This window comes from Pollachius pollachius (genome assembly GCF_949987615.1).
Source record: "Pollachius pollachius genome assembly, chromosome: 3".
Classification (NCBI taxonomy): domain Eukaryota; kingdom Metazoa; phylum Chordata; class Actinopteri; order Gadiformes; family Gadidae; genus Pollachius; species Pollachius pollachius.
Window position 1 is genome coordinate 31,994,873 of NC_136936.1, and position 14,755 is coordinate 32,009,627.

A 14,755-nucleotide genomic window follows, 5' to 3' on the forward strand; every position below is an offset into this window, starting at 1 on the left:
CAGACTGTATATAATCCAGGTTAATCTGATTTAACATAGACAGTATATAAAGTAATACAGGTTCAACTTACATTCCACATTCCATGGTACGTACATTCCAAGTTCTCATTAAGATTTGGGCTGAATCGATGCATGAAAGGCACTTCATTTAAACCGAGCAAAACTTGTCGAAGTTGGCAAATTGCATCTTAGACAAACCTCACTATAGGCGAGACAATGTCATACATGCTGATTGATTGATTTTCTTATTTATTTACACAAATACCGTAATATACCGTATACTCCAGTGAAATGAAGGGAAGGTATGAAAAATAGATACCGCCAAGCCTACTGTGTACCGCCACAACCATTATTATGTGCTTGCCCACAAACCAGCTCATGCACTACTTTAATGTAATGCACTTACAAGGACCCCCCTAACCAGGCATTGTACTTATTTTAACAAATGTACTGTACTAACTTATTTAGTTTCATTCCGCAATTGGAATTCTGATTTCACGTCTCCATGGAGATCCCTCAAACCTCAAAAGCCGCATTGCGTTTAAAACAAGGGCACCACCCGCTGAGAGAATATTGGCTTATTTTGAAGCATGGTTCGCGCTCTGCACAGCCTTCATACATATATACATGTATGTACGTACATATATATATTCATATTTATGCACGTACATACAGTATATATGTTCATATTTATGTACATACGTACATAGTAGGGTTGTAACGATACACATATTCGTACCAAACCGTCATGGTACAGGCACTTCGGTGTGGTTATAGAGGTGGTTACCGCGGTGCCTAAATGCGGTGTACATAGCGTTAACATGGTGAATGTAAAGGCCTTTTTTTTGTGTTCCGGAATTTAAAACTTAAAGTCAGAGTTCCCCCTGGACCGTTTAGTCAAAATATACTACTCCGACTCGGTAATCCGACTCCGTAATTACGGAGACCCCTCAGCAGCTCTCCGTTCGGATGTCGGATCGATCGAAACACCAAATCTTATTTGGTGTTTTATTGGTCCTAAAGGTGCAAAGTAAACAATGTAAAAAGTAATTAAGATGCAAATACAAACCGGAGAAGTGATTCCGGAAATAAGGACCAATCAAAGCCCTTGCCTTCTCCGTTGCGTCGATCAATAGGTCCATGGCGTAGACGGATAGTAAAAAAATATTGGACGCGCACGTAAGCTACGGAGAGCCTCTCCGGCTACGGAGAGGGCTCTCCTTGTCTACGTACAGCACTTTAACATGCACACGCATTTGAAAAGGCACCATCCAGGTGTTACTATCACTGTTAATGCGAGCTGTGCAAACCCAGCTCACGACACTATTTCAACAACCCCTGTCTGGGAATTCAGAAATGCAAATGCCATAACCAAGTCTATTGGTGTTTTCATTGCTGCTGGTCTACGGACATTCTGCGTTGTTGACAAACAAGCAGTTTTTTATAATTTTCCATAAAATTTTAAAAAACTTCAGTAATGTACCGTACCGTGACTTCAAAACCGAGGTACGTACCAAACCGTGACTTTTGTGTACCGTTACACCCCTAGTACATAGGGTTCACTTAGAAATGTCATTTTTTTTAAAGGAAAGCATTGTTTTTTTCAATGAAGATAGCATTAAATAAATCAGAAATACAGTCTAGACATTGTTAATGTGGTAAATTAACTATTCTAGCTGGAAACGGCCGATTTTTAATGGAATATCTATTTCCAGCAACCATCGCTCCTGTGTTCTAATGGTACAATGTTCTGCTTTCCGTGTTAAAAGGCTTTTTCATGGAGTTTTCATGGAAAAAAGCAAAAAAAAGAGAATTGTCTGGGTTACCCCAAACTTTTGAACGGTAGTGTATATGTATGTAAATATATATGTACGTGTATATCATACATATATAAGTACGTACATATTTTTAAAAATAAAAGCACTGTTCTTTTTAAAAAAGAGATATGTGTACACACATGTTCACATATACATATATATGTGCATGTATATGTTTAACATATTGACCCCACATGCCCCCCCCTCCCCCCTCCAGGCCATCGAGCGCCACCTGATCCGTAAGTCCAACGGCGGGCTGACCTTCATCGGTGAGTGGAAGAACGGCCACCTGGAGAGGAAGATGGGTCACCTGACCTGCTTCGCCGGGGGCATGTTCGCCCTGGGCGCAGACGGCTCCCCCGACGACAAGGCCGGCCACTACCTGCAGCTGGGGGCCGAGATCGCACACACCTGCCACGAGTCCTACGACCGCACAGGTAACGCACACACGTACACATACACAGGTAAACACATGTATACACACACGTATACACACACACACACACACACACACACACACACACACACACACACACACACACACACACACACACACACACACACACACACACACACACACACACACACACACACAAACACATATACACACACACACGTACACATACACGCATACACATACACACGTACACATACTAACACACATACTAAAACACATACCAACACACACATAGATACACACACTCACACACTAACCTAGCCATTAGCTGTGTCCAAGAGGAGAGCACTCTGTCCACTCTGACCCCTGTGTTATCCTATAAGGGCCTCCAGGTCTGTCCTGGCTGAGAATAAAACTGAACAAGCAAGAAATCTGAAAAACTGCCACGGCCATGGAAAATCAATGAATTAAAAGGCAAAAGGCTTTTCAATTCAAACATGAACACACACACAGCCACAGGCACACACAACCCACATATTTACTTTACACAGGCCTATAGACACATTGAACTGAACACACAAGACACCTTCCAATATCTACTGCTCTCCGCATCCCATCCCAAACGCTAAATCGCCCGTCTTCTGTCTCCTCAATCTCCTTATTCTCCTTCTTCCTCTCATTCTTCTCCTTCTTCCTCCCCTTATTCTCTCTCTTCCACTCCTTATTCTCTCTTCCTTATTCTCTCTCTCTCTCTCTCTCTCTCTCTCTCTCTCTCTCTCTCTCTCTCTCTCTCTCTCTCTCTCTCCCCAGTGCTGAAGCTGGGACCAGAGGCCTTTAAGTTCGACAGTGGCCTGGAGGCGGTTGCCGTGCGACAGAACGAGAAGTACTACATCCTGCGTCCAGAGGTCATCGAGACCTACTGGTACATGTGGCGCTTCACCCACGACCCAAAGTACCGGCAGTGGGGCTGGGAGGCTGCGCAGGTGAGGTCACTAAATAATGCGTCCCAGGCTGAGCTACTTGTTTAACAAATGTTGACTGAACAACTAGGCCAGACCGGAGAGAGACATCATACATAAACAAACAATGACCTAGAGACTATGGACTAAAGCTATGAGCGCGAAAGAGCCAAAAAAGAGTAAGTACAGAGGAGAGAGTAGAGACCGAGAGAGGAGAGAGTAGAGACCTAGAGAGGAGAGAGTAGAGACCTAGAGAGGAGAGAGGAGAGACGGAGAGAGGAGAGAGTAGAGACCTAGAGAGTAGAGACCTAGAGAGGAGAGAGTAGAGACCTAGAGAGGAGAGAGGAAAGACCTAGAGAGGAGAGAGGAGAGACTGAGAGAGGAGAGAGTAGAGACCTAGAGAGGAGAGAGTAGAGACCTAGAGAGGAGAGAGTAGAGTCCTAGAGAGGAGAGAGTAGAGACCGAGAGAGGAGAGACCTAGAGAGGAGAGAGTAGAGACCGAGAGAGGAGAGAGTAGAGACCGAGAGAGGAGAGAGTAGAGACCGTGAGAGGAGAGACCTTGAGAGTAGAGACCTAGAGAGGAGAGAGTAGAGACCGAGAGAGGAGAGAGAAGAGACCTAGAGAGGAGAGAGTAGAGACCTAGAGAGGAGAGAGTAGAGACCTAGAGAGGAGAGAGTAGAGACCGAGAGAGTAGAGACCTTGAGAGGAGAGAGTAGAGACCTAGAGAGGAGAGAGGAGAGAGTAGAGACCGAGAGAGTAGAGACCGAGAGAGTAGAGACCGAGAGAGTAGAGACCTAGAGAGAAGAGTCCTAGAGAGGAGAGAGTAGAGACCTAGAGAGGAGAGAGTAGAGTCCTAGAGAGGAGAGAGTAGAGTCCTAGAGAGGAGAGAGTAGAGACCTAGAGAGGAGAGAGTAGAGACCGAGAGAGGAGAAAGAGGAGAGACCTAGGGAGGAGAGAGGAGAGACCTAGGGAGGAGAGAGGAGAGACCTAGAGAGGAGAAAGAGGAGAGACCTAGGGAGGAGAGAGGAGAGACCTAGGGAGGAGAAAGAGGAGAGACCTAGAGAGGAGAAAGGGAGGAGAGACCTAGGGAAGAGAAAGAGAGGAGAGACCTAGAGAGGAGAAAGGGAGGAGAGACCTAGGAAGGAGAAAGGGAGGAGAGACCTAGGGAAGAGAAAGAGAGGAGAGACCTAGAGAGGAGAAAGGGAGGAGAGACCTAGGGAGGAGAGACCTAGAGAGAGAGAGATTGGTTTGATTTCCTTCAAGGCATTCTACCTGCCTATTGAAGTTCATGAGTAGTAGTTTGTGGGGGGGGGGGGGGGTGTTGTTTGGTAAGCAGGAAGCGATGATGAAGACGTAAACGTAATCACGTTGTGCTTTGTAACTGATCACACAGAGCTGATCTCTTTTCTTCCACAAGCCTTCTAGAAGCTAAATCCCATCCTCTCCATGAATTCATAACATGTTAGTAAATACACTAGGACCAGCTGGGCTCTCATCACCTCGGGCTGAGCGTAACCATAACAACAGGGGGAAAGCCTTCTCCCTTCCGCTCAGACCACCACTCCCCTCCCCCCTCCTGGGAGGTCTGTTCCGGTAGTCCTTCTGACCTGGCCATCATCAACCATGTCTGTTTCTTCATATTTATCTCTGTTGTAAAGACGCCTGGTGCTCCTGGGCTCTTTTGAACATTGTAGCCCGCTACTCTATGGAAGTGGTGTTTCATGTAGTGAGGGTGTTGTTGAGGCTGTTAGTGTAATCTCTGTTCTGCCCAGAGTTTCTCTTTATCCACACATGGTCTCTCTCTCTCTCTCTCTCTCTCTCTCTCTCTCTCTCTCTCTCTCTCTCTCTCTCTCTCTCTCTCTCTCTCTCTCTCTCTCTCTCTCTCTCTCTCTCTCTCTCTCTCTCTCTTTCTTTCCTCTCTCTTCCCACCCCCTCTGGCTCCTCCTGGTATACATGTCCTCCATTTCTCCCTCTCCTGCTCCCTCTCTCCTGCTTCTGGCTTCCCATTCATCATATTGGATAGAAGGCCATTTGCGTCCAAATAAATCAATTAATAAAATGATAAATATGTGTATGAAAAAGTAAATGAGGCAATCCTGGGTGTGTGTTTCCAGGCTACAGATAACGATGCAGGGGGTCTCACCCTAACTCTGTCTGTCCCTGTGTGTCCAGGCTATACATAAGTACTGCCGTGTGTCTCACCCTAACTCTGTCTGTCTGTCCCTGTGTGTCCAGGCTATACATAAGTACTGCCATGTGTCTCACCCTAATTCTTGTCTGTCCCTGTGTGTCCAGGCTATACATAAGTACTGCCGTGTGTCTCACCCTAACTCTGTCTGTCTGTCCCTGTGTGTCCAGGCTATAGATAAGTACTGCAGGGTGAGCGGGGGTTTCTCGGGGGTGAAGGACGTCTACTCCTCCAACCCGACCTACGACGACGTGCAGCAGAGCTTCTTCCTGGCCGAGACCCTGAAGTAAGTGTCTGGTGCAATACAGGTGGATTTGATTGGCTGTGAGTAAGGGAAGTTAGTGTCTGGTGCTCTGGGTGGATTTGATTGGCTGTGAGTAAGTGAAGTTAGTGTCTGTTGCTCTGGGTGTATTTGATTGGCTGTGAGTAAGGGAAGTTAGTGTCTGGTGCTCTTCGGGTGGATTTGATTGGCTGTGTGCGTGGCGGTGAGTTTAATGACTTGTTGATGCAAGGTGGAGGCAGGAGTTAATATTTAACAGCCGAATGCTTTCAGCTTGATTTTAGTATAACAATATTTGTGCTTTTATTAATAAATCATAAATTATCTGGACCATTGAAACTTAAAAAAACCCAACTAAACTTTGTCTTGCAAAACATAATATCATGTATTTTCAACATCAACATAAATAGCATGATATCAATTAATTAAAAATGTCTTATCTAGTTCCACCTGTAACCTGCTGTTTGGATATCATCGGTGGCAGGTAGAGGGCGCTAGAGCTCCGTCAGCTGGCCCACTGATAGCCCTGCCCTCTCGCGCCCCTGCTGGGGGAGCCACTCAACAACAGTAGTTAGAACTCTTAGGTCAGTTAAAGGCAGTGTTGGGAACATTACTTTAAAAAAGTAATTATAGTTACTCACTACTTGTTCCAAAAAGTAACTGAGTTAGTAACTGAAATACTCTATAATAAAAGTAACTGGTTACCAGGGAAAGTAGGAGTTTTCAATTGGCCTTAATGTGTTAAATGGTTGAACTGCCCATTCAAGGCCCAGATAAACTTCCAACTGAATTTTAATTTGCTTGGTTGCAAAGGCTGTGGAACATCTGCAGAAAATGCCAACTTTTCATCGGATTGCTCCGGACTCGCCATTTCTGCTGCTTCATCTAATCTGTTTGGTGTGTGCGTGTGCGTGTCCTGGCTTGTGTGTAAAAACACTGGCTCCGATTGGCTACCATGAAACATGACTCTGCCTTAGCCAATCATAATCGCTTATCTCGTTGTTAACCCACCCGGTCTCCTCACTAGCAGTTTGTGCTTGGAGCCAGGGGTGCGTTCGGATTACGCAGTTTATTCAATCAATTCACAGTAACGCACCGCATTTAACGTACAGTAACGGTAGGCGTTGTAACGATGGAAACAGTAATAAGTTAGATTACCCCGTTACTGAAAAAAATAACAGCGTTACCTAACGCCGTTATATTAAACGGCGTTATTACAAACACTGGCTATAGGTCAGTGTTGGGAGCTGTGAAGGAAGCTTGCTTTCACTCTCTCATGCACTCTCTCTCCTCCTCTCTCTTTCCTCCTCTCCCCCTCCCTCTCCTCCCCTCCCCCTCCCTCGTACTCTCCTTCACCCCCTTCCTCCTCCCTCTCCCTCTCCTCCTTTCCCTTTCCCCCTCCCTCCCTCTCCTCCTCCTCCTCTCCCTCTCCTCCTCCCTCTCTCCCTCTCCCCCTGCCTCCCTCCCTCCTCTCCCCCTGGCTCCAGGTACCTGTACCTGCTCTTCTCCAGTGATGACCTGCTGCCTCTGGACAGCTGGGTGTTCAACACAGAGGCCCACCCTCTGCCCGTGCTCCACCTGGGGAACATCACCCTGCCCGGCAGCCAACCCGCCCAGCGCTAGAGGGCCCCCCACCACCTCCACAGGGGGGACGTTAGTGCTCATGAGGAGAGGAGCGCTCGGTGGCATCTCCCAGACTGCAGAGAGGGGAGGAGTTAAGAGAGAGGAAACCCAGAGCATCAAGGACTCCCACTCTGGTTCAATGTCTCTCTATCTCTGTCCCTTTCTATCTTTCTCTATCACACACCCACCTTCTTTTGTGTTTTTGTCTCTCTCTCTCTCTCTCTCTTCCTACTGAAGACACCATGCGGACAGTGAGGTGCGATACTCAGCCCTGTGATTGGCTGATGATGTTGTTTTTTTGTTTTTGTTTTTTACCTGTCGGACCGAGCTCCAATCAGGAGGCTCAAACAAGCTTATGTTGTTTGATTGTTTTTGTTTTTCTACTATCATGAAGTTGACCAAACTGTCCTCTGAGCGGACCGTGGTGCGTTTAGTGCTTCTTGTACAGACAGACGGAGGGACGGCCCCGGGGACCTTCAGGGGCCGTCCTCCAAACCTTTTCTTTGGTGTTTATCAGCTCTTCTTCACCTGCGGCGGGGGCCGGATCACGGCCCTCCTTCCCCCCTCTCCGGTCACATGACCTCTGACCTGGGGTTGTATATGGACCTTTTGGGCAACGCCAGCGGGGGGACGCTTGCGCCGCTCGGGTTGGTTGAGAGATGGAACAGCACGGACGGTGATGATGATGACGCCCCTCGGACACCTCCTGATCACCTGTCAGCCCCTCCTCCTCCTCACCCTCCAGTCCCCCCCAGCTCTGTGTCTCTCGCCCTCTCTCTCTCTCTGCGTAACTGTTTCCATTCATTTCTGTTTCTTTGATATTGTTTCCGACTCACATCATTCCCTGCCTCATCATCCTCTGCCTTCATGAGCTTGTGTGCATGTGTGCGTGGGTGCATGTGCGTGCATCCGTGCGTGCGTGTGTGCATGTGTATGCTTGCGTGTGTGCGTCCGTGCGTGCGTGCGTGCGTGTGTGCGTGCCCGTGGCTGGGACAATGAGTCTTAATGAGAGCATGTGATTTACTTTAAAGCCTTACTTGATGTGTTGATTTGGACGCCTTGAGCTAAAGCTCTGATCCCTCACCTTAGCATCGTAGGGTGGTTCCTCCTCATGTTCCAGTGATCACACAGAACCTCCCCTGACGGCCTATAGCTCTCTGAGCAGCTCCCACTGAGGTTCTAGAGGGTTCTGAAGGAGTTCTTCATGATATGTTTGGTCTTTGGTTCTATACTATGGAGTCTAAATCTATCCAGGGTCTATAGTGTCCGGGAGGTCCTGTTTTTTTTTTTTGTAGGGACTTTGTAGGTGCTCTCCCTGGTCTAAGGGTTCTGTCTGTGTTGGTTCTAGGGTATACGTCTGCATAGGTTCTGTATGGGGTCTCTAAAGGCTCTTTGAGTTTTTGGTAGGGTTCCTTTGGGTTTTGGGTTAGTGTTCCACTGGACCATGTATGAACAGAGTGATGGACCCAATCGCCATGGTGACCTTCATCAGAAACCTTCCTTAACCCTCCCCTCCTCCCCCACACTGACCAACCCCAGCTCTCTGATCATATCATGACCACACGGGGTCCCTGGCCTTTAACCAATGGTGGGTTATGTTTGTTCTGTTCTCACTGTGATCACGTTGATTGTATAAAATACACAATAAAAGTTTTGTGTGAGACCTCGGGCGCTATGCACGCCATGTGGTCTCTCTCTATATCATGACTTTGGGGAAAGGTTTCAGTGTGTGTGTGTTTGACTGGCCTTCAGGAAAGAGGTGCAGAGACTGGGAGGCATATCCTGTTCACATGTCATATTCCCTGGTGAGTGGACACATTGCGGCGGTTGATGGGCATTATGTATGAGTACGAGCTGAGGAGGGAGGGTTTTATAATTAAGTTAAAGAGTTGAGCCCTGGGTTACAGGAGTTTGAGCTCCTAGCAAGGCTTCACCTGTTCATGTGTTCATCTTTATGTGTCCATGCGGTTCCGCCTATACAAGGGGTTGTTTCTTGGATAAACCACATAGTGCGACTGGTTCTGAGTTGGTTCTGCTGAACTATTAACGACAAGCACTCCATCCCTCCTTCATCATCACTCCATCATTTGCCCTCTCTATCTGTCTGCCCCTGTGGCTACGGACAAAACAAGCTTCATGTCCAAACACAGGACATGCATCACGCTGATGTCATTACCTGTAACCAATGGGGAGACGGGTCCTGGTGAACGGCCCCCCGTCCCCCACCCCAATCCCAGGGTGGTCGCTAGGAGCGATGGTGATTTTGAAAAATTGAGTGTTCTGTATTTGTATTTTTACTGAACAATATTAAAAGAACCTGTAAATATGTTTAAAACGAGGCAGAGATTCAATAAAGATGTTATCAAAAGTGAACAGATTAAGAGATTGTGTTGCCCTGTGGTGCTTTCGTTTATGTGGATGAGCCAAACACAAACCACTGTCAACATGTCAGTTACTGTTATAAAATGAACTCACCCCTATACATGTGTGGCCAAAGCAAGATCATGTCAGTTTCATTTTTTATCCTGATCTGTACAAACTGCACAAACTGTTAGTGAGGAGACCGGGTGGGTTAACAACGAGATAAGCGATTATGATTGGCTAAGGCAGAGTCATGTTTCATGGTAGCCAATCGGAGCCAGTGTTTGTCAGTAGGTGGCAGCACATATTCATATTATATGCAGGAGACGTTTTTTGAAGGAAATACATGAAAGAGTTAAAGAAAAACACGAATGAAAGTAAATAATTTCAAACTGAAGAGAAGTATCTGTTCAATAGTGATGTGTGCAGTTGTGTTTCTTGGCCACATTATTGGATTGACTTCTCATAAGTTCGCGATTGGCTTGTCTTCCATTTATGACCTCAACCTGAAGTCTACCGAATACAAATACACACACGCACACGCGCACACACAAGCATGACCTATAAAGTGTTCCCAGCTCCCTGGCCCCATGCTAGGTTTGGGAAACAGATGTGGAACTAAATGTGAGGAGGTTGGGGAGGGGAGAGAGACCAAGGCTCTGGCTGAGCTGGCCGGCATTGTGCTGCTCACACCTTGTTCTAATTATACACGTGTGTGTGTGTGTCAGAAAGGGAAAGTTATCGTCTGCAAGGAGTTATAGTGTGGATGTTTATGAAATATTTCCATAATGATCATTGATGGCCATTCCAGCTGTCAGAGTTGAAACAGGCTAGGTAGAATAGGTTAGGTGGATAGGAAAACCAACATCTATTCGTTTTTTATTGTTCACATGCAGGCCTGCAGGTGAGTAAAGAGCTGCTCTGGCTGTGGCTCTTGGCGTCGCCTGGGAGTTTATTAAAGTTGCAGTCCTTTGACGTCATAAGAGGACATATGCAGTCACTATACTAAGCAGGAGTGTAAAAACTATCTGTCCATGTGGGGGCAAAGCAAACAAATGATTTGACCAGCGTTATTCAACCTGACATTGAGTTTGAGGTAAAGTTAAGTGTAGAGTACAGAAATACTCTGACAAGATGCCAGATCATATAACTGGATGCCAGACGGCTGTCACAGTAGAAAGTCAAGCAAATTAAATGGAGTCAAAACTGCAAAAGATAAGTACTGAAAATAACGGCCTATCCATACACCATATGAGAGTGGTATCAAAGACAGACAATTGAGGTAGACATGATGAACAATGTAGGCCACAGTTGTGAATCAATACCCAATCGACCGACTCGAGAAGGAGGCATGTCGGTGTATGCAAGCCGGGCCGCTGAGAGTGAATCCCTGCATCTCCCCGTGTTTACATGGCGGTGGAGCGCTCTAAATAGGTCATGTGAAACAAACACACTTCTACCACGGCCTCCTTTGAAATGGCTCCCTCCATTGTAATTCTGAAATAAGAATGTGCCTGGAATAAACTCTGAATGGTGTAATTAGTGGTCAAGAAGGACACAATGAAATCACACATCATCTTGCGCCATTTCCGTTGTTAAATATTTGTCTTTGAAGAGCCAAGGTGGTTTACATTTGAGCAAGCTCTCTGTTTTACATCGGCCTCGGCCGTCCTCCCTCTCTTTTGCTTTATTCTAGATTCCATCGAGGAAACTTTAAACTTCTGATTTATTTTTTTTCCAATGTCTTAGCCTTCACCTCTTCTGGGAGGGCGAAGGGATACATGACGATTGACTCAACCATCACTGTCTAACACTCCTATTCCTCTTATATTCACCTCATATCGCCGTTAAGTTTGCCTTTCTGAGCGGTTGGCCTGAGAGAGAGAGAGAGAGAGAGAGAGATAGAAAGAGACTTCACTGAACTGCATGAACTGTATCCTGAAATGTGTGTTCATCTGGAAAGTAAAAACAGTTTTGAGATACACTTGCGTGTGCGTGTGTGTGTGTGTGTGTGTGTGTGTGTGTGTGTGTGTGTGTGTGTGTGTGTGTGTGTGTGTGTGTGTTTGTGTGTGTGTGTGTTTGTGTGTGTTTGTGTGTTAGTTTATTTTGGTTCAAGCTTGTCTGTTTTAGTTTGGTACTTTGGCTGACCTAGTTTTACTGGACCGTAGTGACCAAGTGTTCCCGAAAAAAAAAAATTCTAGTGTGTTTGTGTCTGTGCGTGTGTATACATGTGGCATGTGTTTGTGTGTGAGTGTTCTGTCTATATAAATAACAATGTTCTGTGGACCATCATTTTGTCCGGTACATATTAATTGTGGCCAAACCTTATTCCTTTTCCTGGTTGCTGTAAAGTATTTTAAGAAACATGTGTTTGTGTGTGTGAGTGTGTGTGTGTGTATGTGTATGTCTAGTCCCCCCCCACACACACACACACACACACACACACACGCAGGCTATATAGTGTGTGTGTGCGTGTGTGTGTGTGTGTATGTAGAGCTCAGATGTATTCAAGAGGCACTGCAGGGTAGGGTGTGCTCCACCACACATCAGTAATTACAAAAATCTGCACAATCTCCGATCCACTGCCTCATGAATCACACTGAGACGAGGTTGAACTGGACTGATGCTGACTTATTCTGAGTGACAGCTTGTCCTGTCTCCAATCTCTATCTCTTCCTCCTCCTCCTCCTCCTCTTCTCAATAATCCTCTCCGACAGGAAGGGTTGAGGGCCTCATGACCCTCCTCTAGAGTAAGGACACCAGGACACTAAGACCGTCGTTTAAAATGGGTGAAGTAAAAGTGGGCACTTCAATCTACTGCAGAGTTCCACACATTATCCAATCTTATAGCCAGCACACAGTCAGAAAAAAAACAGTTTGGGACAGACGGTGAGAGAGGGATGACTGAACTATATTTGGGATCCGCTGTCTCTTTCTTCAAATAGGACTTGCAGTCAGATGAGCCAGTGACTCACACAGCGGTTCCAAACACCTGGTGGAGTTTCCCCATCCAAAATGAGTCAGACTATCTCAGCTGGAGCACACTCACCTGTCAGGCTCCAAACACAGGCCCCAATGGCATCTGAGTCTGTCCATAAATAACAAGATAAACATCAACACAACAACTCACAACTCACACACAGTGAGAACATCACAGCACACTAAGTGTGCGTGTGCATGTGTGTGTGTGCATGGGTGTGTGTGTGTGTGTGCTTGTGCGTGTGTTGAAAGCCACATGAAGATGCATGCAGCTGTGAGGTTAGAATTTGGGAGGGGACACATAAAAACCCACCATCTTTGAAAACTGTGGAATTCTATTCTGAGTCCATTTCTTCAATGCTTTGTACATTGTCCTTTGTAGCTCTTCGTCCTTTTAACTTCCCAAAGACATTCTACTAATACCCATGCACCATTTATCAGAAACTAATAGACGAACATAGAACAACCTCACTAAAGTCTCTAGAAAGCATCCCTGCCCTAGGGCGGTCAGACGTCCGACTTCGTAACAGGGGTTCCCAATAAGAGTTAAGCTTCCTTTGGGGATAATAACATCATGGAACACATCCCTTATACTACTCTGTCCACGGTCAAACAGACTCCTCTGTCAGAGCCTCACACACGTCAACAGATAACAGCTAATTACCCCCAGGTGTGTCTGGTTGACCTTAGGGGGCCGTCGGTGTCTCTCCCCCACAAGCCTGTCTCCTGTCCACAGACGTCCTTCACAGCAGGCTATCTCAGTTTGATTAATAATGTCTTTAAGACATCCTACTTATGTTTGGATTGGTCGTAAGAAGAAATATGTTCTTCTGACATATTCTGTTCAATGATGCTACATGTTGCAAAATGAGGCAAAGTGGATGGGAACGGGAAGGGGTGTGTGTGTGTGTGTGTGTGTGTGTGTGTGTGTGTGTGTGTGTGTGTGTGTGTGTGTGTATGAGGGGGAGGGTGGGTGTAATGTAGTGATTTAATGTTGTTCAGGGACATCGGAATATGTCTCCTACTATGCAATCTGCTTATTCTCTGACTCAACACACAAATATCCACACACACACACACACACACACACACACACACAAAGACACAAACACAAACACACACACAAACATAGGCAACACACACAAAAGCATGCAAACCCAACACTCACACACACATACACTCACACACACACATGCACAGGCATGCACGGTGAGTTTGTGACTAATACAGTTGGTGGACCACTGTGATGAGCTCATTGAAAAACAGATGCTATGAGGCAGACTGCAGCAGACAGTCTGACTGGGACTTTTTGGCCGGGAGGCTGAAGCTTGGTGTTTGTGGAGGGCAACTCCTCTGTGATACCCCAATACCAACAGGAGGATTTCAACCTCCACTCTGAGGAGTCTCACACCTGTGGGATTTGGAGAAGCTCAGGCGATTTCAAATGATAAAACAATCAAATCTTGGTGTTAAACAATGGATCTTCAATCTCCAGATTAGTGTCTGGAGATGCTGATGGTCGCTGATGGTCCACCAGGACACGTGATGAGGTGATGAGTCCCAACAGACCTCATCCACTCAACGTGGAACATTTAAAGGTCAATGGGAGGGGACCGAGGTCTGACCTTTTGTGGGACGCCACAAATGACAGCAACTGACACACACATGCATGCACACACACACACACACACACACACACACACACACACACACACACACAAACACACACACACGCGTTCCAGATCGTGGCAGATCCCATCAAAGGAAGACCAGCCACAGAGTGGTCTGGGTAAATGAGAGAGCGCGTATGCGGTGGTGAGATGGAGAGAGAGAGAGAGGTTTTGAGAGAGAAGAATGAACATTCAGCTGCTGATGATAAAGATATGAGAGAGAACATCAGATAACGCGAAGGCTCTGAAAAACCACCACTCATTTTCGAGATGGTTGAAATTATTATCAAAATCTGTGTGTTTCTTTTGTATGTGTGTGTTTGTGTATATGTTTGTGGGGGGGAGGGGGTTTTTGTGTGTGTGTGTGTGTGTGTGTGTGTGTGTGTGTGTGTGTGTGTGTGTGAGTGTGTGTGTGTTTTTGTGTGTCTGTGTGTGTGTGAGGCAATATGAAAGAAGAGAGGCTTAAGTCCACTGCAATCCC

At 46.3% G+C, this 14,755-nt stretch overlaps 1 protein-coding gene across 2 annotated transcripts in view; it reads left to right on the plus strand.

The window, feature by feature from the left end:
- Positions 1-9,637, plus strand: part of man1a2 (mannosidase, alpha, class 1A, member 2) — a 78,813-nt gene extending 69,176 nt beyond the window's left edge. For both annotated transcript variants that reach the window (XM_079733401.1, XM_079733402.1), the window contains exons 11-14: positions 2,035-2,254; positions 3,025-3,197; positions 5,532-5,647; positions 7,129-9,637. In XM_079733401.1, the coding sequence (XP_079589527.1) occupies positions 2,035-2,254; positions 3,025-3,197; positions 5,532-5,647; positions 7,129-7,264 (645 nt within the window). In that variant the 3' untranslated portion in view covers positions 7,265-9,637. The remainder of the gene's footprint in view (positions 1-2,034; positions 2,255-3,024; positions 3,198-5,531; positions 5,648-7,128) is intronic.
- Positions 9,638-14,755: the final 5,118 nt, after the last annotated feature.